This window comes from Dendrobates tinctorius, unplaced genomic scaffold, assembly GCF_039654945.1.
Source record: "Dendrobates tinctorius isolate UK_male_01 unplaced genomic scaffold, ASM3965494v1 ptg000022l, whole genome shotgun sequence".
Lineage (NCBI taxonomy): Eukaryota > Metazoa > Chordata > Amphibia > Anura > Dendrobatidae > Dendrobates > Dendrobates tinctorius.
In genome coordinates, this window is record NW_027361690.1 from 44,260,997 (window position 1) to 44,288,037 (window position 27,041).

General features: G+C 44.2%; 1 protein-coding gene across 1 annotated transcript in view; it reads left to right on the forward strand.

Annotated features, from left to right (window-relative positions):
* The window catches only part of ARPIN (actin related protein 2/3 complex inhibitor), a 56,825-nt gene extending 41,072 nt beyond the window's left edge, over nt 1-15,753 (forward strand). The window contains exons 5-6 of the mRNA XM_073568656.1: nt 6,600-6,766; nt 15,032-15,753. Of these exons, the coding sequence (XP_073424757.1) occupies nt 6,600-6,766; nt 15,032-15,040 (176 nt within the window). The 3' untranslated portion in view covers nt 15,041-15,753. The remainder of the gene's footprint in view (nt 1-6,599; nt 6,767-15,031) is intronic.
* Nucleotides 15,754-27,041: the final 11,288 nt, after the last annotated feature.

Below are 27,041 nucleotides of genomic sequence, written 5' to 3' on the forward strand. Positions count from 1 at the left end.
GTGCCGCCTTTTTATCTGTAGGTTCCTGTCCTTGATGGGCGGATCCCCTCTCTCCGTGGTGCGGTCATGGGTTCCGAGAAACACCGTTATCGGTGAGTAACTAAGCTATTCCTCACCTTTCTTTCCGCAGAGATACTGCTAATCCATTTGTCCCATGACGAGTCCAGCTCTGCTGGATTTCAGACTGTATGGTCGCATCATGCAACCATGCAGCCTGCCATCTAGATGTAGCAAAGATACTGAGGCAAAGACATGAGGCTAAGTGCCAGAATTGGCGCATAGTAGAGATGTGCCTTTTCTGGGGCGGCTGAGAGCTGATGTTTTTAGCCTGGGGGTGTCATGGAGTGACTGACCAGTGCGACACGACCCACCGATTGGTCAGTCACCAAAGATCAAAACAAAAAACACACCAGGGGACAGCAGGGAAACTTTAACAACGGTGGGCCCTGTCGGTAGGGAACGGGGAAAATGGACACCTCCTGCACTCACCTGAGGAAGTGCCCTGATCTTACTAGCGTCCCTATACAGGTTCTTTCAACCTGTCGCCGAGCAGGATACCTAAGCCCTCGCTTGCCCTGCATCTATCCCTAAGTAGGGAATTGGCAAGTGAGGACACTGGTCCCACCGCTGCACTAATACAACCCAATTTAAGGATAGACAGACAGCAAAAGGAACAGGGTAACAAAAATACAACACTTTGCTTTCTGCTGTAAAGCACCTCACAGCAGGATCACAAAACCAGATACAACATAAACAGCTGAGGCACCACCGCTCCCAGCAACCTCATTCCTCCAGCAAGGCCGCTGTAGCATGAACTCTAACACCGACTGTCAGCTGATGCACCAGGCGACCTTTTAAAGAATGGTGGGAGTGGTCACCACCAGCATCAGAAAACTCAGCAGCAATGTAATTACACCAGCGGCCACCGGGGGGAAAAACAGCCATTATCCCCCGATGGCCTGAAAGGAAAAAAAAAGTTTATATGTGAGAATCCAGATCTGCCACAGATCCAAAAATGGATCTTGACAGACCAGGGGGGGGCAGTATCCATGGCCCCTTCCTAGGCTATTAATATCAACCCGCAGCTGTCTGCATAGCCTTTGCTGGTTATTAATTATATGGGGACCCTACGTCATTTTTTTAGGGTCTCCCATTTTACAGTCATATGTTAAAGTTTGGGCACCCCTATTAATGTTAACCTTTTTTCTTTATAACAATTTTGGTTTTTGCAACAGCTATTTCAGTTTCATATATCTAATAACTGATAGACTCAGTTATATTTCTGGATTCAAATGACGTTTATTGTACTAACAGAAAATGTGCAATCTGCATTTAAACAAAATTTGACCGGTGCAAAAGTATGGGCACCTCAACATAAAAGTGACATTAATATTTCGTAGATCCTCCTTTTGCAAAAATAACAGCCTCTAGTCGCTTCCTGTAGCTATTAATGAGTTCCTGGTTCCTGGATGAAGGTATTTGTGACCATTCCTGTTTGCAAAACAATTCCAATTCAGTTAAGTTTGATGGTCGCCGAGCATGGACAGCCCGCTTCAAATCATCCCACAGATGTTCAATGATATTCAGGTCTGGGGACTGGGATGGCCATTCCAGAACATTGTAATTGTCCCTCTGCATGAATGCCTGAGTAGATTTGGAGCGGTGTTTTGGATCATTGTCTTGCTGAAATATCCATCCCCTGCGTAACTTCAACTTCGTCACCGATTCTTGCACATTATTGTCAAGAATCTGCTGATACTGAGTTGAATCCATGCGACCCTCAACTTTAACAAGATTCCCGGTGCCGGCATTGGCCACACAGCCCCAAAGCATGATGGAACCTCCACCAAATTTTACTGTGGGTAACAAGTGTTTTTCTTGGAATGCTGTGTTTTTTAGCCTCCATGCATAACGCCTTTTTGTATGACCAAACAACTCAATCTTTGTTTCATCAGTCCACAGGACCTTCTTCCAAAATGTAACTGGCTTGTCCAAATGTGCTTTTGCATATCTCAGGTGACTCTGTTTGTGGCGTGCTTGCAGAAACGGCTTCTTTCGCATCACTCTCCCATACAGCTTCTCCTTGTGCAAAGTGCGCTGTATTGTTGACCGATGCACAGTGACACCATCTGCAGCAAAAAGATGCTGCAGGTCTTTGGAGGTGGTGTGTGGAGTGTCCTTGACTGTTCTCACCATTCTTCTCTGCCTTTCTGATATTTTTCTTGGACTGCCACTTCTGGGCTTAACAAGAACTGTACCTGTGTTCTTCCATTTTCTTACTATGTTCCTCACAGTGGAAACTGACAAGTTAAATCTCTGAGACAACTTTTTGTATCCTTCCCCTGAAAAGCTATGTTGAATAATCTTGTTTTCAGATCATTTGAGAGTTGTTTTGAGGAGCCCATGATGCCACTCTTCATAGGAGAATCAAATAGGAGAACTACTTGCAAGTGGCCACCTTAGATACCTTTTCTCATGATTTGATACACCTGGCTATGAAGTTCAAAGCTCAATGAGGTTACAAAACCAATTTAGTGCTTCAGGAAGTCAGTAAAAAGTAGTTAGGAGAGTTCAAATCAAGAAAATGATAAGGGTGCCCATACATTTGCACCGGTCAAATTTTGTTTAAATGCAGATTGCACACATTTTCTGTTAGTACAATAAACCTCATTTGAATCCAGAAATATAACTGAGTCCATCAGTTATTAGATATATGAAACTGAAATAGCTGTTGCAAAAACCAAAATTGTTATAAAGAAAAAAGGTTAACATTAATAGGGGTGCCCAAACTTTAACATATGACTGTAATAGCCAGTAAAGGCTACGTATACAGCTGTGAGCTGATATTAATAGCCTGTGAAGCTCCATGGATATTGCCCTCTTCCCAGGCTATAAACATCGACCCCCTGCCATCGGCTTTCCCTCTGCTGGTTACGAAAATTGCGCAGGAGCCCACGCCATTTTTTTCAGAAAAATAATCTTTTATTGAATACATGTACAATAAGCTGCACAAACACTGTACTAATTGTATTTGTCACAGACATCTGTATATGTACCTATTCTATTTGTATTTACTGTATGTAATCCAGATATTCTATCCTGTCGGCTCCTGCAGTGATTTTACAGTACACGGCAGATGACTTGCCAGCTTTTCATCTACAGTGCCTTGCTCAAGTATTTGGCCCCCTGGAACTTTTCAACCTTTTCCCACATATCATGCTTCAAACATAAAGATACCAAATGTAAATTTTTGGTGAAGAATCAACAACAAGTGGGACACAATTAGGAAGTTGAACGAAATTTATTGGTTATTTTTAAATTTTTGTGGAAATTCAAAAACTGAAAAGTGGGGCGTGCAATATTATTCGGCCCCTTTACTTTCAGTGCAGCCAGCTCACTCCAGAAGTTCATTGTGGATCTCTGAATGATCAAATATTGTGCTAAATGACTAATGATGATAAATTCACCTGTGTGTAATCAAGACTCCGTATAAATGCACCTGCTCTGTGATAGTCTCAGGGTTCTGTTTGATGCACAGAGAGCGTCATGAAGACCACGGAACACAATAGGCAGGTCTGTGATACTGTGAAAATGGGAGGACAAAGGAGCATATAAAATAGCAAAAAGTTTATTAACATCATATCAATAACATCATGTCAAAAAGTAAGAAATTGGTACAAAAAATTACATAGTATCAGATACTCAAAGGGAAAGGAGACAGTGAGTGTAAGTATTTCAAGGCACAGTGTCAGCACAGATGGTATACATATTAAGGCACATATGGACCCCTAAAGAATAATGTGCTAATTACCCTGGAAAAATGACAGGGCATATGTGCAAATGTAAATATTGGATGCAGTATGGCCGCTGTGTTAAAGCCGATGTTGCGCTCAAGGTAAGAACCATGGAAAAGAGACCCCAAAGCATTGGTGTGCTATACCAGCCACAGGTAAAAGGTCCCGGCAGTGAACCGCCCACAACAATCAAATGAGACCCATAAGGGAGTGAGGAAGAAAAGGATGGCGCTTACCTATAAGGACCAGGTGTGGGACACAAGAGAAGGATCTGTAGGAGATCCCCGACGCGCGTTTCGCCCAGCGTCAAACAGCTTTTGCATACCATCTGTGCTGACACTGTGCCTTGTGATACTTACACAAAGGGAAAGGAGACAATGAGGGTATCTGATACTATGTAATTTTTTTATACCAATTTATTACTATTTGACATGATGTTAATAAACTTTTTGCTATTTTATATGCTCCTTTGTCCTCCCATTTTCACGTTCTTATGGAGCTTGAGCTTGTTTTCTAGCTTTTGCGTGCCAATTGGCACTGCTTGCCTCTGAATATATCATGCTACCTGGTGTTGTTCTCAGGTCTGTGATACTGTTGTGGAGAAGTTTAAAGCCGGATTTGGATACAAAATTATTTCCAAAACTTTAAACATCCTAAGGAGCACTGTGCAAGCGATCATATTGAAATGAAAGGAGTATCATACCACTGCAAATCTACCAAGGCCCGGCCGCCCCTCTAAACTTTCATCTCAAACAAGAAGACTGATCAGAGATGCAGCCAAGAGGCCCATGATCACTCTGGATGAACTGCAGAGATTTACAGCTGAGGTGGGACAGTCTGTCCATAAAACAACAATCAGTCGTACACTGCACAAATCTGGCCTTTATGGAAGAGTGGCAAGAAGAAAGCCATTTCTCAAATATATCGATAAAAAGTGTTGTTTAAAGTTTGCAACAAGCCACCTGGGAGAGACACCAAACATGTGGAAGAAGATGCTCTGGTCAGATGAAACCAAAATCGAACTTTTTGGCAACAATGCCAAATGATATGTTTGGCGTAAAGGCAACACAGCTCATCAGCCTGAACACACCATCCCCACTGTCAAACATGGTGGTGGCAGCATCATGGTTTGGGCCTTCTTTTCTTCAGCAGGGACCGGGAAGATGGTTAAAATTGATGGCAAGATGGATGGAGCCAAATACAGGACCATTCTTGAAGAAAACCTGTTGGAGTCTGCAAAAGACCTGAGACTGGGATGGAGATTTGTCTTCCAACAAGACAATGATCCCAAACATAAAGCAAAATCTACAATGGAATGGTTCACAAATAAATGTATCCAGGTGTTAGAATGGCCAAGTCAAAGTCCAGACCTGAATCCAATTGAGAATCTGTGGAAAGAGCTGAAAACTGCTCTTCACAAACGATCTCCATCAAACCTCACTGAGCTCGAGCTGTTTGCCAAGGAAGAATGGGCAAGAATTTCAGTCTCTCGATGTACAAAACTGATAGAGACATACCCCAAGTGACTTGCAGCTGTAATCGCAGCAAAAGGTGGCGCAGCAAAGTATTACGTTATAGGGGCCGAATAATATTGCACGCCCCACTTTTCAGTTTTTGAATTTCCACAAAAATTTAAAATAACCAATAAATTTCGTACAACTTCACAATTGTGTTCCACTTGTCGTTGATTCTTCACCAAAAATTTCCATTTGGTATATTTTTGTTTCAAGCATGATATATGGGAAAAGGTTGAAAAGTTCCAGGGGGCCAAATACTTTCGCAAGGCACTGTATCTATGTAATATATATGTGTACCAAAGTAAGAGAAAAAAGGAACCCCCGGCTATTCACACCGGGGGTTCTTGTCCTTATTCCATCCTTGTGCACTTTATTATTGTAATTTTGTACTCTTTTGTAACATTTTACTATGTGTTGTTAATAAAATATAATGTTTTACACCTACATTCTCCTTTATTCTCTTACTTTGGTATTCGATATGGAGTTGGTGCTTCCCCTGGCTTTTGGGTTTTCTTGCGCTATTTGGTGCTATTTCTCTATTGACCAATATGTTACCTGATTTTGTTATTATATATATATATATATATATATATATATATGTGTGTGTGTGTGTGTCACTGACCTTTATCTATGTATTCTATGTGTATATATCTATCCTACCTAACCTGTCTGTGTGATTTTACTGTATACGGCACATGAATTGCCATCTTTTCAAAGGACATCGGTGCTTAAAAATCGGACAGCACTTGCATGGTCCTAGTGCTGTGCAATTTTTTTTTTTTCTCGCAGCCATAGGCTTGCATTGGAGAGTCTCGGCGACAGTCGCAGCATGCTGTGATTTTACTCGCACATCGAATACGCCTGAGAGAATAAAAGCTGACAGGAGCTGCCCCATAGATTAACACTGGGCCAAGTGCTATGTGATGTTTTCTGGCGTAGCACTCGGCCGTATTCTACGGTAGTGTGACTCCGGCCTAATAGTGGTATACTTAGCAGACTTCTGTAGTCACAACTCTCCACTGCACTGCAGAACCTGCATCTATCTGCGCAGAGGCTGCTGTAATTACATGACCTTATGATTTAGAAAAGTTACACAATATAAAATATGATGGATTAGATAACAATAGTCAGATTTTTTATCAATATTTAGGCTATGTCAAATCCATACTGTAGTTGGCTTATTATCAACGTTATTCAGGGGTTGTTCTTGTTTTAGTAGCAGGGTTCTTCTCCCTTCTGCATTGATATTGCCAAAGTCAACTTTAAGTAATGTCTTTTCTCTCTTTAGTTTCCTTGGCAAAAATTGACATTGGGACAGTGACAAAGTGTAATTTTGCTGGGGATGCTCAGACTGGAGCTTCATGGACAGACAACATTATGGCCAATAAATCTCGCAGTTCTGAGCCGGCACTGGAGTCTCGTGGCCAAGGTGATGGAGCTGAAGATGATGAATGGGTATGAAAACTAAAATAACTTTCCAATAACCAATATGGTATTAAAGGGGTAGGCCACTTTCTACATGAAAATGTGTATCACCAACTCATAGGATGTCGTGTGTATGCATCATGAAGCCACAGAGCTTTGACATACCGTTGTATGGCATGGTAGCATGGCTCCTGGATATGGTACCCGATAGAACATGGCACAGTTATTTTTCGAATGAAATAACAGTCTTACATGTGCAAGAGGATTCAGTTGAAGGCATTGTTCAACCCTGAATATTAAAAAAATAGATATTTTCTGGATTAAACCATCATTGCTACTGTGAGAGCAGTGGAATCTGTCTCACGAGGATGTCCGTCCTCAGATTCTGATATATCAATATTATACAACAGCTGTCGGAGAGCCACCATGGCCTCACTGTGACACACAATGCAGTTATATCATGCTCTGAACTTCATTATGTATACTATGTATTTTTTTTTTTTAAAATTCAATGGTTAACTCTATAAATATACTTTAGCGCCAGGGCTGTGGAGCCGGTAAGCCAAACCTCCGACTCCTCAATTTCCCTGACTCTGACTCCACAGCACTGGTCACTACAGAGCATGTACATAAAGTGCAGCACAGATTCATCTCAACTACGACTCCACAGCACTGGTCACTACAGAGCATGTACATAAAGTGCAGCACAGATTCATCTCAACTACGACTCCACAGCACTGGTCACTACAGAGCATGTACATAAAGTGCAGCACAGATTCATCTCAACTACGACTCCACAGCACTGGTCACTACAGAGCATGTACATAAAGTGCAACACAGATTCATCTCAATTACAACTCCATAGCACTGCCCCCTACAGAGCATGTACATAAAGTGCAACACAGATTCATATCATCTATGACTCCACAGCACTGCCTCACTACTGAGCATGTACATAAAGTGCAGCACAGGTTCAGCTCCACTATAACTCCACAGCACTGCCCCTTACAGAGCATGTACATAAAGTGCAGCACAGATTCATCTCATCTACAACTCCGCAGCACTGCCCCCTACAGAGCATGTACTTAAAGTGCAGCACAGATTCATGTCAACTATAACTCCACAGCACTGCCCCCTACAGAGCATGTACATAAAGTGCAGCACAGATTCATCTCAACTATAACTCCACAGCACTGCCCCCTACAGAGCATGTACATAAAGTGCAGCACAGATTCATCTCAACTATAACTCCACAGCACTGCCCCTACAGAGCATGCACATAAAGTGCCACACAGATTCATCCCAACTGCGACTCCACAGCACTGCCTCCTACAGAGCATGTACATAAAGTGCAGCACAGATTCATCCCAACTGCGACTCCACAGCACTGCCCCCTACAGAGCATGTACATAAAGTGCAGCACAGATTCATCCCAACTACGACTCCACAGCACTGCCCCCTACAGAGCATGTACATAAAGTGCAGCACAGATTCATCTCAACTGACTCCACAGCACTGCCCCCTACAGAGCATGTACATAAAGTGCAGAACAGATTCAGCCCAACTAAAAGCAGAGATCCTCAGATCAGGAACAGAACAGATATTTATAGGGCATTTCATAACTTTCCCTGATTAGCACATACTAATAAACAGGTAATCCCTGAATGTGTTGTGGATGTCGAACAGCCATGGGAACTCAAACATAGTATTTGAGCATGCCGTAGTCACCCTGTTAGCACCTGAGCATACTCGAATAACACCTTGTCCTAGCACATGGGCTCATGACTATTAATGAATTGTGCGCATGTTACTCCAGTGCACAACGCCTTAATGAATCAGGCCCTTGGTCTTGTGACCCCCTTCTGACACAACCACTATGACATGTATGGAACCTAACCTTTAACCACTGCCTATCAACGACAATGCAAGCCAATGCTAGTATTTCAAATACAAGCTAGCTTATTTTTTCTTTCGTTTTTGTCAATTTCCTATTTTTTTTTTACTTTTAATTCTTCTATATTTCCTTTCTTTCACCATGAACAAGCAAATAGTAACATAGTTTTGAAAGCTGAAGGAAGACCTTATGTCCATCTAGTTCAGCCTATTTTTAGTGCAGCTGTTCTGATTGTTGATCCTGGGGAAGGCAAAAAACCCACAGAGTAGAAGACAATTTTCTCCATAGGGAAAAAAATTCCTTCCCCTAAGCTGGGTCAATCATCTACCTATAATATTATGTTATTCGTAACCTTCTATACTGTTACTCACAGGAAAAGCATCCATTCCTTTCTTAAATTCATTCAGTGAGTTGGCCATCACCACTTCCTCAGGAAGAGAATTCCAGAGCCTCACTGCTCTTACCGTGAAGAACACTCTTCTATGCTGGTGCAGAAATTGTCATTCCTCCAAACGAAGAGAATGCCCCCTTGTTCTTGTCACAGTCCTTGGTACAAACAGTTCATTGGAGAGATCTCTGTATTGCCCTCTGATATACTTGTACATATATATTAAGTCTCCCCTAAGTCTTCTCTTTTCTAGAGTAAATAGACCTAATTTTGATAACCTTTCTGAGTATTGTAGTGAACCAACTCCATTTATCATTTTAGTAGCCCGCCTATGAACCCTTTCAAGTTCAGTAATGTCTTTCTTGAGCACCGGCGTCCAAAATTGCACACAATACTCCCAAGTGTGGTCTGACGAGTGATTTGTACAGAGGGAGAATTATGTTTTCATCTCGTGTCCCCAGACCTCTTCTAATGCATCCCATGACCCTATTTGCTTTGGTGACAGCTGCCTGACACTGGGCACTCCAATTTAGCTTCTTATTGACTAAGATGCCTAAGTCTTTTTCCATGTCTGATTTCCCCAGCAGTTTCCCATTTAGTAAGTAATTGTAGCATCTGTTTCTCCATCCCATGTGCATAACCTTACACTTATCTGTGTTAAACCTCATTTGCCATTTTTCAGCCCAATTCTCCAATTTACTCAAATCTGTCTGTAGTTGCAAACTGTCCTCCTTTGTGTTAACTACCTTACATAGTTTTGTATCATCTGCAAATACTGATATTTTACTGTGTAAGCCATCCACTAGATCATTAATATATTAAATAGTAGGGGGCCCAATACAGAACCCTGTGGTACCCCACTAGTAACCCTGGCCCAATCTGAGTATGCACCATTAATAACCACTCTTTGTTTTCTATCACTAAGCCAGCTACCTACCCATCTACACACATTTTCCCCTAGGCCAAGCTTTCTCATCTTTCTTACCAATCTTTTATGTGGGACAGTGTCAAATGCTTTAGAGAAGTCGAGATAAATGACATCCAATGATTCTCCTTGGTCCATTTGAGAGCTTACATCCTCATAGAAGCTGATCAGGTTAGATTGACAGGAGCGATCCTTCATAATTCCATGTTGATATGGAGTTAAACATTTATTAACATTGAGATATTCCATAATGGTATCCCTTAGAAACCCTTCAAAAATTTTACCCACAACAGATGTTAAGCTTACCAGCCTATAGTTTCCAGGTTCCCTTTTACACCCCTTTTTGAATATTGGTACCACATTTGCTTGTCGCCAATCAAAAGGAACAGACCCTGTTTCTATAGAGTCTTTAAATATAAGGAATAGAGGCCTGTCTATCACATTACTTAACTCCCTTAATACCCGAGGGTGAATGCCATCAGGGCTTGGTGATTTGTCAATTTTAATCTTACTAAGGCGGTTTTGCACTTCTTCCTGGGTTAGGCAGGTAATACTTCATGGGGAGTTTACATTATCACTCTGCATTTCCCCTGGCAAATCCTTTTCCTGTGTGAACACTGTTGAGAAAAAAGTATTTAAAACATTTGCTTTTCCCACATCGCTCTCTATGATTTCACCCTCATTGTTCTTTAAAGGGCCAACACCATCAATTTTAATCATTTTACTGGTTATATAATTAAAGAATAGTTTGGGGTTTGTTTTACTTTCCTTAGCAATGAGTCTCTCAGTTTCCACTTTTGCTAAATGTATTTGTTCTTTACACATTTTATTTTTTTCTCTATAACTTTTTAATGCTTCTTCATTGACTTCTTGTTTTAGCTTCCTAAATGCCTTGTTCTTGTTATTTATTGCCCTTTTTACATCCTTATTTAGCCACATTGGTGTTCTCCTGTTCCTAGCTCTTTTATGTCTGTACGGTATGGCTTGCTCGCAGTGGGTGTGTAAAACTGATTTAAATATTTCCCATTTATTTTCTGTGCTCCTATTTTTGAGGACATTGTCCCAATCAATTCGGCGAAGGTCCTCTCTAAGCTGATCAAACTTTGCTTTCCTGAAAATCAGCGTTTTCGTAACCCCCTTCCAGGGCTCCTTACTGAAGGACAAGTGGAATTGTATTATATTGTGGTCACCGTTCCCTAGGTGCCCATCGACTCGTACTTCTGTTATTCTATCTGGCCTGTTGCTTAAAATTAAGTCCAGAAGGGCCGTTCCTCTAGTTTGGCCCTGCACAAGTTGTGACAGATAATTATCCTTGGTCACTGACAGAAATTGGTTTCCTTTCTGAGATACGCAGGTTTCAGTTTCCCAGTCTATGTCGGGGTAGTTGAAGTCCCCCATAATAATCACCTCATTGTAATTTGCTGCTTTGTCTATTTGTTTCAATAATACATTTTCAGTGGCTTCTGTTATATTTGGTGGCTTATAACAAACCCCTATGAGGATTTTATTACTTTTCCCTCATTGTATCTCCACCCATAGAGACTCCACCTCTTCATTTCCCTCTTGTATATCTTCTCTTAGTGTGGGCTTTAAAGTGGACTTTATATATAGACAGACTCCACCCCCCTTTTTTTACGATCCCTCCTAAACAAATCATATCCTTGCAAGTTAGCCGCCCAGTCATAGCTGTCGTCTAACCATGTCTCAGTTATTCCTACTATGTCGTATTTTTCCTCATACATTACCAACTCCAGATCGTCAATCTTATTGGTCAGGCTTCTTGTGTTGGTCAGCATGCAGGAAAGAAGTTTTGCTTCCTTTTTCTTAGCTTCCTTCTGAGTACCCTGTCTTGGGTCCTCTGTACCACATCTAGTATCCTTGATTAGTTTGTCCTTCTGCTGCATGTTCTTGTCTGCTGTTGTTCCTCCCATCCCCTCTTCTTCTAGTTTTAAGCCCTCCTGATGAGTGTGGCAAGTCTTCTGGCGAATGTGTGTTTCCCAGGTTTTGTGAGGTGTATCCCATCTCTTGCGAGAAGTCCATCGTAGAGGTAATTCACGCCATGGTCCAAGAATCCAAATCCTTGCTGCCTGCACCACCGTCGTAGCCAGTTGTTCACCTCTAGTATCCTATTCCATCTTCTGATGCCATGACCATCGACTGGGAGGATTGATGAGAAAACAACCTGTACGTTCCGTTCCTTTATTTTCTTCCCCAGAATTTCAAAGTCTTTGCAGATAGTTGGTAGGTCATTTCTTGCCGTGTCGTTTGTGCCTACATGTATCAGTAGGAAAGGGTAGTCGTCCTTGGATTTGAGGATAGTTGGTATCCTGTTGGCCACATCATTGATTTTTGCTCCTGGGAGGCAGCATGTTATATTATCTTCCATCTAGCACATATCTTTCAGCTTAATATATTACCTGCCATTTATTATTATTATTGTGGGTGGAATAATACTGTATATGAAGATCAGTGGCACATATACCATAGCTAGTGTCACGCTCGCGCCTTGGCTGATTGGCGTGAGCCGGGGGGTTGTGGCCCCACTGTGCCACAGCCCAGACTACCCTGGAAGGGGCGTGACTACGACAGCTACCTTGGTTTTCACTGGAGCCACTGATGGTGAGGTCAGGCTTGTGCGGCAGGTAGCTGCCGGGTGCCACTCCAGGGTGGTGTCTGGCTGTGGCTGCTGATGCCACTCAGGAACAGGACACCTGGACAGGTGTGAGTGACTAGCAAGCTGAGACACAGGGCAAGCAGGCATGGCTTGGAGACACTGGACAGGCGGGCACGGCTTGGAGACACTGGACAGGCGGGCACGGCTTGGAGACACTGGACAGGGGGGCACGGCTTGGAGACACTGGACAGGCGGGCACGGCTTGGAGACACTGGACAGGCGGGCACGGCTTGGAGACACTGGACAGGCAGGTGTGGTGTATGAAGGAACAGGTAGGGACCTGTTCACACAGCAGGAACGGGTACTGATACAGGCAGGAAGGAGTGGAGTACGAAGGAACTGTTTTGGACCTGTTCACACAAGAGGTGCAGGTATGTATACAGGCAGGAAGGAGTGGAATATGAAGGAACAAGTTTGGAACTGTTCACACTGGAGTGCGGAGTAAGCTGAACCACAAGGTCTGCGGACAGAAGCTGCAGCAAGAGGTTCTGCAGCGACAGCAGGAGTGGAGCAAAGCTGAACCACAAGATCTGTGGTGAGAAGCTGCAGCAAGAGGTTCTGCAGCGGCAGCAGGAGTGGAGCAAAGTTGAACCACAAGGTCTGTGGAGAGAAGCTGCAGCAAGAGGTTCTGCAGCGGCAGCAGGTGTGGAGCAAAACTGAACCACAAGGTCTGTAGAGAGAAGCAGCAGCAAGAGGTTCTACAGCAGCAGCAGAGCAAAGCTGAACCACAAGGTCTGTGGAGAGAAGCTGCAGCAAGAGGTTCTGCAGCAGAGCAAAGCTGAACTGCAAGGTCTGTGGAGAGAAGCTGCAGCAAGAGGTTCTGCAGCAGCAGAGCAAAGCTGAACCACAAGGTCTGTGGAGAGAAGCTGCAGCTGAGGTTCTGCAGCAGCAGGAGAGGAGCAGGCAGAGCTGCAAGGGTGCAGAGGCTCCGACAGGGAGGACACAAGGAAGACACAGCAGGGAAGGAAGCCACAGACAAGGAGACAGTACAAGACAAGGTACAGGATATACAGCCTCCTGGAGGGCGGAAGGACAAGAAAACACAAGGCTAGGACCGGGACACCGAGACCAGGATATGCAGCCTCCTGGAGGGCAGACAAAGAATACAAAACAAGGCTAGAGTATTCCTCCAGGGAAAGAGATATACAGAACAGGGCCTGGCTTCCTCAGCAGCAAAACACTGAGTATAGACATTGCACAGGCAAGGATTAGTGGTTGTGGCGACCCTATATAGTAAAGGGCTCCAGGTGATTGGTCGGGGACAGATTAGACCGGTGCACCCTGACTGCATAAGAAGCAGAGAGTTCAGGCGCCGCCCCCCTATACACACAGTCAGGAAACATGAAGAGAGCAAGCAGGAAAACAAGAGGCATAGCGCATGGAGCTGTCAGCAGACAGAAATCACTGCATGACCTGGAGCAGCGAGTAAGTTGGTGTGCGGGGATGGGAGGCTATGCAGTGATGCCAGCAGGGTTGTTACAGCTAGTGTGACAGTCTTGATGAATGCCATATTTACTACACATACAGAATATTTGTTACAAGTAAAGGTGAAAAAAAGGAACATATTCAGAAAATAGTGACAATATTCATTCATGAGCAAGAGTTTAGCTACGTGACACCCTTTTTGTTAATGCAGTTTTACATGATGTTAGTGGGAACGAGTAATCAGAAGATGGCCTATTGTGTAAATCGGCTTTTTAAAAAAACTGACAATTTTTTTTTTCCCATATCACAATCTGTATTAAAAATAAACATAAATGTTGCAGTTTGAACACTTGCCAATGAAGATATTCTGAACTTTGACTTCTTATTTTAGAAAATCCTTATGTACATTATCAGCAATAGACAGACTTGCACCTTATTTTTTGTATTGAAACATTTAGTGAGCATGTACAAAGGTCATTGTGAAGGGAAGGGGCGCAGTGACATCACCAATTGTGATTGGTGGATCCCATGTTATCGGCCGTGTACAGAAGTGTTCCGTGTCGTTGGAATCCTGCCCTTGATGATAATGAGCCTACTGAAAACCTCCTGAAAGGACAGGAAGCATGACTCTAAAAATGCCCCAGTGGCCAACGTGTAAACTGCAGTATTGTGGGGAGAAAAATATAAAAACTTGACAAAATTAAAAAAAGACATGTAAAACATAAACCTGATTTTAAACAATAGCTCACTTTCTGATAACACATTCCCGTTAAGTGGTTGTCTCATCCGATCGCCCCAGGTTCTGCTAACCGCAAACAAATGGTTTTTGCATGGGGACGCCATGCTCTGCGGGTGCTGCTGCAGGGGGTTTAAAATAGTACATGGCGGCTATTCAGATGAGTCCACCAGCTTGGTGGCATGAGAACATATGTCTTATTGATGGGATGACGCCTTTAATGCCTCTTGTCTAATGTTTGGATATTTTACAGGATGATTGAAGTACCCGCTGCTGGTTGAGTACAGCTCCAAAATATGAGCCAGCTCCCAGGCTGAACAAGATGGACAAGCCTTTCCTTGAGTTCTTTTCTTATGTTCTCTCACTACCTTTTGCATCATTTCTGAATTCCACATGTAGCCTGGCCTGCCATATTGCTACTGGCACGACGGGTGCGGTCACTCCCTGCACCAATCTTCTGTGTTTGGCCTGTATATACAACATATACTCCTTTGTGCATTTTGTATGTAAAGATACATAATTTCATTCAGACTTATCTGCCAATCACAGGGTCATAGACTATGGCTATGTCCGTGTAGTGCAGAACAGTGCGGCCAGGCGGTGTCCTCCACATGTCCTTGGCAATTACATTTAGAGCTGCACTCCTTTGCATTCTTGCTCCAGCTAGAAGTGCCAGTCTTTGATGGAATAGATCTTTCCTTTTACTAGGTGGCATTTTTGTTAGCATACTGGCGCTGCATTGCCCTGCCCAGTGTATAAGGATGGCACTGTCATATATATGAAAATCTATGATGTTTTGTACTTGTAGTTAATCTACCTTGGAACATTTCAGCTTTGGGAAATGTATTATTTGTAGTCTAAATTTTGGATTTTTTAATTTCGCAGTTCTGAAAAAAAGATCATCTGCACTAAAATGTACGTGAGTGATGATAATCTGTAATATTTTTTATAATAGGTAAATAAATCATTTGTGTATTCATGGTCTCATTATTTAGAGATTACAGGTTGCTGCTGCATAAATCCTGCGGAAATCTCATGGTAATGCTTTTTGCCTGATTTCTCTTACATAGGCCCTAATTTGTCAGTGTTTTTCGCCAGCTTTCTGTCATAATGCACTTTGAAAAGTTGCAAAAGTTTTGCGCAATTCAAAGCTGTTCATGCCAGTCCCGCCTAGGATCACCAAAGTGGACAGATAATGGACGGGCATGGCAAAGCCCGCCAAAAAAATTATTTAAAAACTACGCCACAAAACTTTTATGCCAGAAATATACTCCAGACCCTGAGTAGAGTGACATTCCTGATGAGGTACGCACCAGCGATGAAAGGCGCCTAATGAGTTAGGTGTATTTTAGTCCATCACACACTTCACTATGACTGGAGTACAGAATTCAAGTCTTTATGAATCTTAAAAAGGTTGTCTGGGACTTTAAGATTGTGGAATTATCCTTAGGATAGGTAATAAATGTCTGATCGGTAAGGATGTCAGCTGTTCCTGGTAATGGTGGCTCAAACTGCTCAGTTGCAGAGTTGCACAGCTCCATTTTCTGTATGGTGGCTGTGGCCGGGTACTGCACATCCGCCAACCTATTCAAATCAATAGCGGGTGGATGAGCAATACCCCGTTGTGGCCACTATTCCGTCCATGAAGCTGAACTGAGCAGTTCTGGCCAACACAGTCACAGAAGAAGAAGTAAGCAGGCTCCTTGCATCTTCTCGCCCAACTACTTGCACCAGTGACCCATTTCCGTCACATCTCCTCCAGTCCCTTTCCCCTGCTGTCACCCCTCACCTAACTAAAATATTTAACCTCTCTCTCTCTTCTGGTATTTTTCCCTCCTCATTTAAGCATGCCATCATACATCCACTACTTAAAAAACCATCCCTCGACCAAAACTGTGCCGCTAACTATAGACCTGTCTCTAATCTTCCCTTCATCTCTAAACTCCTGGAACGCCTGGTCCACTCCCGTCTTATCCGCTATCTCTCAGAAAACTCTGTTCTCGACCCTCTCCAATCCGGTTTCCGCTCTTTACACTCCACTGAAACTGCCCTCACTAAAGTCTCTAATGATCTGCTAACAGCTAAATCAAATGGTCATTACTCCATGCTAATTCTCTTGGATCTCTCTGCAGCATTCGACACTGTGGATCATCAGCTCCTCCTCACTATGCTCCATTCCATTGGCCTCAAGGACACCGTTCTCTCCTGGTTCTCCTCCTATCTCTCCGACCGCTCCTTTACTGTTTCTTTTGCCGGTTCCTCCTCCTCTCACCTTCCCCTTACTGTTGGGGTTCCTCAAGGATCGGTTCTAGGCCCCCTCCTCTTCTCCTTGTACACTGCCCCTATTGGTCAAACAATCAGTAGATTTGGTTTCCAGTACCATCTCTATGCTGATGACACCCAATTATACGCTTCTTCTCCTGACATCACGCCAGCCTTTCTAGAAAACACTGGCGATTGTCTAAACGCTGTGTCTAATATCATGTCCTCACTATATCTGAAACTGAACCTGTCAAAGACTGAACTCCTTGTGTTTCCTCCCGCTACTAATGTACCTACACCCGACATTGCCATTTCCGTCTGTGGTTCCACTATTACTCCCCAGCAACATGCCCGCTGTCTTGGGGTCATACTTGATTCCGAGCTTTCCTTTGCCCCCCACATTCGATCACTGGCTCGCTCTTGTCATCTGCACCTCAAAAACATTTCTAGAATTCGACCTTTTCTTACTTTTGACTCTGCAAAAACTCTTACTGTTTCTCTTATTCATTCTCGTCTCGACTATTGTAACTCTCTTCTAATCGGTCTCCCTCTTACAAAACTCTCCCCTCTCCAATCTGTCTTGAATGCTGCAGCCAGGATCATATTCCTCACCAATCGTTACACCGATGCCTCTACCTTGTGCCAGTCATTACACTGGCTACCCATCCACTCCAGAATTCAGTATAAACTTATTACCCTCACCCACAAAGCCCTCCATGGCTCAGCACCACCCTACATCTCCTCCCTTGTTTCAGTATACCACCCTACCCGCGCCCTCCGTTCTGCTGATGACCTGAGGTTAGTATCCTCAATAGTCAGAACCTCCCACTCCCGTCTCCAAGACTTTACACGTGCCGCGCCAATTCTTTGGAATGCACTTCCCAGGTCAATACGATTAGTCCCCAATCCCCACAATTTTAAGCGTGTCCTGAAAACGCATTTATTCAGACTGGCCTATCGCCTCAACACATTAACCTAACCTATCCCTGTGTGGCAGAGCCAAAAGTTTTACCATAACCAGGTTCCCAGCATCATGTTCCCACATGCTTTATGCATCCATTAGCCCTCTGTGTCTGTACTGTTACACACTTAACATTATGGCTGGTCCATACAATCAGGGCAACTGTTACCACCCACCTTTCGTGTCTACCTCTTTCCTCATAGACTGTAAGCTTGCGAGCAGGGCCCTCACTCCTCTTGGTATTTGTTATAATCTACTGTATGTGATTATTGTTATGCTGTAATGTCTATTGTCTGTACAAATCCCCTCTGAAATGTAAAGTGCTGCGGAATATGTCGGCGCTATAAAAATAAAATTTATTATTATTATTATTATTATTATTAACACCGGGAACAACTGTTCGGCGGAGGTGTCGCGGAAAAACTAGCGATTTGCAAGCGTAATTAGCTTGAAGAATGCTAGCGGTTTCTAAGCGATCTGTAGCATCGCTTGGAGAACTGATTGACAGGTTGGTCACACTCGTCAAACATAGTGTTTGACTAGTGTGACCAACTTTTTACTATTGAGGCTGCCTATGCAGCATCAGTAGTAAAAGATCTAATGTTAAAAATAATAAAAAAAAAAATTAAAAATCGTGTTTTTTTTTTTTCTCACCTTCCGACGTCCCGCGCAGCGTTCCCGATCCTTGCGATTTTTTTTTTAATTTTAATTCTATTTTTTACTGGGATATGGTACACACAACATGGAGGAGAATCTCCTCTCCTCCAGCCCGTGGGTACCATCCGCAAATGTTCTGCTTACTTTTCGCATGGTGGGCACAGCCACATGCGGAAAATAAGAACAATGCATTCCTATGTGGGCGGAATCGCCGCGATTCCGCAAAATAATGAGCATGCTGCATATTTTTCCGTGATGCGATTCCGCCGCGGGAAAATCCGCAGCATTAGCACAGCATGCGGAATGCCATAGGATTGCATGGGATGCTGTTTTTTGCGTTTTCGCAGCAAAATTGCGCGTTAAAAACCACCGTGAAAACGCAAAAAACCCGCAAAGTGTGAACGCAGCCAATTCCAAGTGGGACAAAATAGTGAAAAACATCAATTCCTCTATTTTTCTTACATTTTTGTTTTAATGTGAAGTGACAGTGACCAATAATAACGACCTTCATTTAAAAACTGCATCTGAAACATTTAAGTGTGACAAACATGCAAAAGAATAGGAAGTCAGGAAGGGGCAACACTTTTTGACACAACTGTTTATACATGCACATACAGTATATATAATTTACACATCTAATTACAGCTTCCTTTTGTATACTTACAAATTTTGGCAAACATTGAAAGTGTAAAGCAATTATTTTTTTTTCTAAGACCAAATGTTGCTGGAAGGACACACTAGTGTGAACAGACCTCTACCCTACAGGGGTGGTCCAGTACTGGACTTATATCAATTCCAGACACCAAACAACATAAAAATCATGTATACTTGTCTCCCAAATTGGTCGCTGATTGGCTGCATTGGTCATGTGAACGGTACTGCTGGAACAGGTGAATGTAGAGTGTTTTCTCCTTCGCCTCATTGGGGGACACAGGTACGTGAGTGTATGCTACTGCCGCCTGGAGGCTGACACTAAGTGGAAAAAAAAGAGGTTAGCTCCTCCGCCGTATACACCCTCGCCCCGATTGCGGGTGGAAATCAGTTTTTTGCTTAGTGTCCGTTGGAGGCACACGTCTGGTTTTTCTCCAGACTTTTTTTTCCCCATGAAGATGAGACAGGGGCGACGGACCCTATTGAAAGGGGCCGATCTCCCCAAACCAACAACGGGCGAGCACATGTGAGTGTCGCCTCCATGTATCCTCTCCCGCGACGTGGGACATGATGCCGGACTTAGCCCTGACCACCCTAAGGTATTGAAACCCTAGGCTGTACAGAGGCACAAGCATAGTCCGTGCGGCCCCCACTGCTCCACCAATGCTAGACTGCGGTGCTGCAAGGCGGCGGACGGTCCCTCTCCTTATCCATGGAGGGAAAGACGGAGCTAGGGTGCCTGCACCGTCCTATATGTGGCCCCCCCTCCCATCTACCTGAGCTGGGAAGCTGAAGAATTGTCACAGAGAGGATGGCCGGGGAGGGCTCCTGCGGCAAACATCCACAGTGCTGGAGCCCTTAGCCTGTTCATCCGAGGTCGAGGCAGCAGCAGCAGCCAAAGAGAGCTCCCTCTGTCGCGCGCCTCCGGCTGGGGAGCGGTTTTTCGCCACCACACGACCCAAGGATGGTGGTCCCCGCAGGAGGCACGCCTCCCGATCAACTTGTTGGAGATACGAGCAATCCGGCTGGCTCTGCAACATTTTCATCACCTTCTAGCAGGCTGCCCCGTCCGGATTAAATTGGACAACGGCACGGCGGTGGCTTACATAAATCATCAAGGGGCACCCACAGCAGAGAAACCATGTGCGAGGTAGGGCATGTTCTTCATTGGGCCAAGAGGAACCACTCGGTGATATTGGCAGTCCACATCCCGGGCGTGTAGAACTGGGCGGCAGACTTCCTCAGCTGGCAGGGTCTTGCGTCCGGGGAGTGGTCACTACACCCCGAGATTTTCCAACAGATTTGCCAATGGTGGGGGACACCGGATGTTGATCTGATGGACTCCAGGGTGAACGCCAAGGTGCCCACGTTTGTTGCTCGGTCCAGGGACCCGCAGGCAATCTCTGTGGATGCGTTGGTTCTGCCATGGAACCAGTTTCGCCTCCCATATCTATTTCCCCTGTTGCCACTACTCCCAAGGGTCATCGAGAAGATGAAAATAGAAGGGGTTCCAGCGATTCTGCCGGCCTCAGACTGGCCCCGCCGAGCGTGGTACGCAGATCTGGTGCAGCTGCTCGCCGACGTCCCTTGGCGACAGCCAGAGCGCGCCCAGATCTACTGTCCCAGGGTCCAATCTTCCACCCGAGCTCAGGGGCCCTGTGTTTGACGGCATGGCCGTTAAATCTTGGATTCTAACCCAGGCGGGGTTTGGGCGTGAGGTGGTTGCTACAATGGTTAGCGCCCGGAAGCCAGCCTCAGCACATATTTACCATCACACCTGGAAGGTTTTCTTTCCTTGGTGCCAGGACCACGGTTGTGCTCCACTGAGATTCTCTATCCCCAACATCTTGGCCTTTCTCCAGTCTGGCCTAGACTCAGGGTTAGCTCCAAGCTCCCTCAGGAGACAGATATCGGCTTTTTCCATCCTGTTCCAGCGCAGAATTGCTACTAATTTGCAGGTGAAGACTTTCATCCAGGGAGTCTCCCATTTGGTACCTCCCTATAGGGTGTCCCTGGATGCCTGGGACCTTAACTTGGCATAAGCATTTTGCAGGAAGCCCCATTCGAACCGTTACAGGATGTGTCTTTGTTGTACCTGTCCTGGAAGGTGATATTCCTGGTAGCCATAACTTCTATCAGGCTGGTTTCTGAGCTGGCGGCCCTATCCTGCCAAGCCCTGTTTCTCACTTTCCATAAGGATAAAATGGTTCTCGGACCAGCTCCTCCCTTTCTGCCTAAGGTCGTTTCCTCGTTTCACATTAATGAGCATATCGTCTTGCCCTCTTTTTGTCCAACATCGGTACACCGTCTGGAAAGGGCTCTTCACACGTTAGACCTGGTAAGAGCCCTTCGGAGGTACGTGTCACGGATGGCACCCTTTCGTCAGACACGCTGTTCGTGCCCCCCGAGGGGCGCAGGAAGGGACTCGCTGCCTCAAAATCGACCATAGCCAGATGGATTCGTTTGACTATTCAGGAGTCCTACTGCATCAGAGATGCGCCGGTTCCAGCAGGGATCAGAGCACACTCTACTCGGGCAATGGGCGCCTCTTGGGCACTTTGGCACCAGGCTTCGGAGGAACAGGTTTGCAAAGCAGCGACCTGGTTCAGCCTGCACACATTTGCCAAACATTACAATATCCAAACTCAGGCTTCAGCGGATGCAAGCCTGGGTAGAAGGATTCTCCAAGCAGTGGTAACACACCTTTTAGACAGGAGGTGCATGTAGCTTGGATCGGTGAGTCAACTTCCCACCCAGGGACTGCTTTAGGATGTCCCACAGTACCTGTGTCCCCCAATGAGGCGAAGGAGAAACATGGATTTTTGTGATAAACTCACCGTAAAATCCTTTTCTCCAAGATGCTAATTGGGGGACACAGCACCCACCCTGTTAGCCAGTTGGCTCTTGTTTGTTTAATTAATATGCATTTTCGTTTGATATTAGGGTGTTTTTTTCTGGACATGTTGTTACCTGCATTAAGGCTGATTTTGTTGTTCTCCTACTGCTTTTGTATGAAACTGATTTCCGCCCGCAATCGGGGCGAGGGTGTATACGGCGGAGGAGGAGCTAACCTTTTTTTCACTTAGTGTCAGCCTCCAGGCGGCAGTAGCATACACCCACAGTACCTGTGTCCCCCAATGAGCGTCTAGGAAAAAAGGATTTTACGGTGAGTTTATCACAAAAATCCATGTTTTATTCTCTTTGGGGCCCTAAGTTGAATAAGCAGGGGCAGTCCAGTAGTGGACAACCCATTCTAATTGTGTGAAGGAATACTTAGGGCTTATTTAGACGTTTGTGCAAATCAGTCTAAGGATAAACCGTAAAGCACGGACTGGCCATGGCTCTCCCGACCCGAGCGTCACAGCCTCATAGACATATATGAAGCTGTCACACTCAAAGGTAAGGCCATGTGCACACTATCAGTATTTGTAAGCCAAAACCAGGAGTGGAACAATCAGAGGGAAAGCATAATAAACACGTCACCACTTCTGTATTTATCACCCACTCTTGGTTTTGGCTTACAGATACGGAGGTAAAATACTGACCAAATACTGAACGTATGCGCGTGGCCTGAGGCTGCAATCACACATTCATGTCTATCTCTGTATCTGTGTGCGTTTTTCTTTCTTGTGTTATCCTAAGGCCATGTGCACACGATGCAGATTTCCAGCGGATCCGCAGCGGATTTTACCGCGCAGAAACCCTGCATATCCGCATTGTGATGTACAGTAGCATGTTAATCAATAGAAAAAAAAACCCGCTGTGCAGACGCTGCGGATTTTTCCGCTTCAAAATATGCAGCATGTCACTTCTTTTGTGCGGTTTTCCACCTGCTCCATTCTCCAAATCCGCAGGGAAAAACCGCAAGAAAACCGCAAGAAAAAAGGAAGAAATCCACAGGAAAAAATGCAGGTCATTTGACCTGCGGATTTCTTCAATTCTGTGCGGAAAAATCCGCAGGGCAAAAAAGTACGTGTGCACTTAGCCTTGTTGCCTGTATTTTCCATTTACTTTCTTCTCGGTTGTTTTTATAACCTTGAGAAGGCAGCCTGTCGAATATTTTATTTGACTGTTGACTTCTCAATGGCTCAGATAATAATGAATGAAACATGCAGAGAACACTGAAGTACAAAGTTTATCTCCTGTTTTTCCTCCATGTTTGATGAATCACTATAGACTTTAACGGTGGAGTCTAATCCCCAAAACGGATGACAATGGGACATGCTCTGATTCTCAAGGGTGATCTCAATGGGCCGAACACTGATCCAATGGTAACCGGTGTGTCTGCACATACCAGTCACTTTTCACATGGACCAATTCCCGAACCAGACTTGTCACTAACAATGCAGCTCCAGGATTTGTCCGCCATACCAGATTGTGGATGTGACTGGCTGGAGTTTTAGTAACGCCGTATGAATAATTATATATTTTTCATCCATATGCCATCCATGCTTCATCTGCTTGAAATCCGCTTGACATACATTTCTGTACATAAATAGAAAATGTACAAGACTGCAGTATATACAGTTTCCTATGTGTATAACTGCAATGCATCTGTAAAAAAACATACAATATAATCCGTGTGGGATTCCTTTTTCTTTCGCGCTCCCGTTGGCTTGAATGAGTGAATGACATGTGAAAAACGGATGGGTATGCTTTTATTTTTTTCTCTCAAAATCAGACATGTGCCTGTGATTTTTTATGGACACTGGGTCTGCAAATTAAAACATGAACGGCACCATAGACCATAATGGGTACGTGTTTTTTCGGTGAAAAATACAAATCGAGCACAAAAAATGAAAAAATGGACGATTGAGTGACGTTTAAAATTGACGTTTGTATCATTTTTATGTCATGCTTTTTCATGTGTTACATGAGGACTGTAAAGGAGTAAGGCTATGTGCACACGTTTTAAAACGCTCACTAAAAACCGGACTCCTTCCCAGAAATCGCGCGTTTTTTTCCGCGCGATTTCACCGCGATTATGATCGCGATTTTGCCGCGATTTTCGCGTGCGATATTCAAGCACTTTCCAAGCATGGCTTGGAAAGTGATTGACAGGTTGGTCACACTCATCAAACATAGTGTTTGACAAGTGTGACCAGGTTTTTACTATTGAGGCCGCCTATGCGGCATCAATAGTAAAAGATAGGATGTTAAAATGCTAAAAAAAAAAAAAAAAAATAAAAAAAAAATCGGGGTATATTTACCTTCCGGCGTCCCGCGCTGCATTCCCGGGCCTCAGCGTTCCCAGTAATGCCTTGCAAGACCTGTGATGACGTAGTCTCGCATTGCTATAGCGATCTCGTGAGACCGCTAGAGTCACGCGAGACTACGTCATCACAGGACCTTGCCGCAAGGCATTACTGGGAACGCTAGGCCGGGAATGCAGCGCGGGACATCGGAAGGTAAATATACCCCGATTTTTTTTTTTACAGGGGTATGGTACCCAGGGCCTGGAGGACAGTCTCCTCTCCTCCACACCGTGGGTACCAACCGCACATGAGACGCTTAACTTCCCGCATGGTGGGCATAGCCACATGCGGGAAGTAAGCGATTCTCATGCATTCCTATGGGTGCGGAATCGCGGCAATTCTTTGCGATTCCGCACAAAAGAATGAGCATGCTGCGATTTTTTTCCGCGATGTGATTCCGCCGCGGAAAAAAGCGCAGCATTAGCACAGCATGTGCGGAATACCATAGGAATGCATGGGGTGCGTTCTGTACAAGATTTTTAAACGTTTTTGAGCCGAAAATCGCGGCAAAAACGCTTAAAAATCGCTACGTGTGCACATAGCCTAAGATTTTATGGGCATGCTGGAGCACGTGTTTTTTACTTGTAGGCAACTCCTTATTAAAAGGATCAGGGATGGTTTTCCACCCCAGCCAGCTCTATGTCCCCCACAGGTTAGCTGGGACCAAGTTTGTTCTGGGGCATACCGTGAGCGCTGCAGCCAGTCTATGACCACTGATTGGCTGCAGCACTCACATGACATCCCCACCGGATGCTGATCCAAGGAAACAAATGGGGAATGCAGCACTGACTCAGGTAGAGTGTCCAGGAGGTTAGTTTTGATTTACAAATACTGACCAAAGTACGGCCGTGTGAACATGGCCTTACCTGACTTCACTGAACTACTTTACAGAGGACTCAAAAGTGCGGCTCAATTCCAGAATCTAGGTCCTTTTTTTTAAGGTTGTATTCCCATGTACAGGATCTGGTGAGTATTTGATGTTGCAGATTTTCTAAATTAGGTTAATTTGTGTTTTGTTTGTTTTTTTCAAGCGGTTTTATCATGTTTTTGACCCTGCATTTTTTTGTATCTTCTGGGAAATGTGCGGAATTTAAAACAACCACAGGTCAATTTACACAGCGTAAAAAAAAAAGAAAAAACCACAATGGGCATAAGTTTTCTATAATAAATTCCATCCAATTTGCTGGAACTATAAAACGCTGCATTTTTTAGCAGTGAAAATACACAGTGTTAAAGATTAATCGTGGGAATTTAACCTAAGGCCGGCTGCAGACGAGTAAGAGAAATCGTCCACGTTTCATCCAGAAAACTGATGATTTTTTGGTCATTTTCATCTGAGTGTCATCCTTGTGTCCTGTTTTTACATCTGTGTACGATCAGTTTACATCTACACTAAAAAAAAAATGTATGTGATCAAATAAAGTTTTCTAGGTTTATTTTAGAAATGTATCCTTAAAAATAAGACGTCACCCAGATGTTTCGTGGTTTTTTTTTGTTACGCACACAGATTTGAATGGGTGAGTCTCATCCGAGACTAGGAAGAAAGTAGCACGTGCTGCAGTTTGTTTCTCACAGTCGGGCAGAGAAAAAAGTCATTCATCTGAACATCACTGGTCTGTGCTAAAAGGCTGAGTGCACATGCAGCGGTCAGTTCAAAAGTCGGATCCTTCTGTGTAGAATGAAACAATCTGCCGTCCAAGGTGTCTGATGTCGGAGGTAAATGTTGGGAAATCTTGCCAAAGTACACTTCTGTAATCAGTGTGAAGAGACCCTGTAATGTAAGCCTTTCTGTTCAGTGTAAATATCGCCCAGTAGATGGCGGCATCTGTCCGTGTCTGAAAAGTCATCCAGTTATATTGCACATTACTACAGTAACTCTCTGGGCACTGGCTGAGCTCACAGAGAAATTTATCTAGTATCAGGAATGAAAAGGGCCAAGACAAGTCTATGGGTCCATGAAAAACACGTACGGCACACAGATCAGTTTACAGTCCATATTTAACAATGCAAAGGATAAATGACGCTTTGTCATTTGTTTATCTATCTGCAAAAAACACTGGTGGTAAAAAAGGAACATAAGCTGATACCATTTTTTCGAGTACGTGTGTAAACACAGATGTATGAATGAGGCCTAAGTTTTACCTTCTATGTAGATTTGAGATATGTTTCAGAAAATTGCGTTTTCTCTCCTTGAAAGGAGGTTCTCACTCTTGCACACTTCCAAACTTTAGGATACCTTACCTAAGGGTGTTTGCACACGCTGCGGATTCTGCTGCGGATCCGGCCGCCGTGGATCCGCAGCAGTTTTTGCTGCGGTGTACAGTAGCATTCTAACCTATGGAAAAAAAAAACCGCTGCAGAATTTTCCGCGCGGATTTGCTGTGGTTTCAAAACCGCAGAAAGAATTGACATGTCAATTCTTTCTGCGGATTCCGCTGCGGTTTGCCATCGCCATTGTGGAGATGAAAAACCGCAGG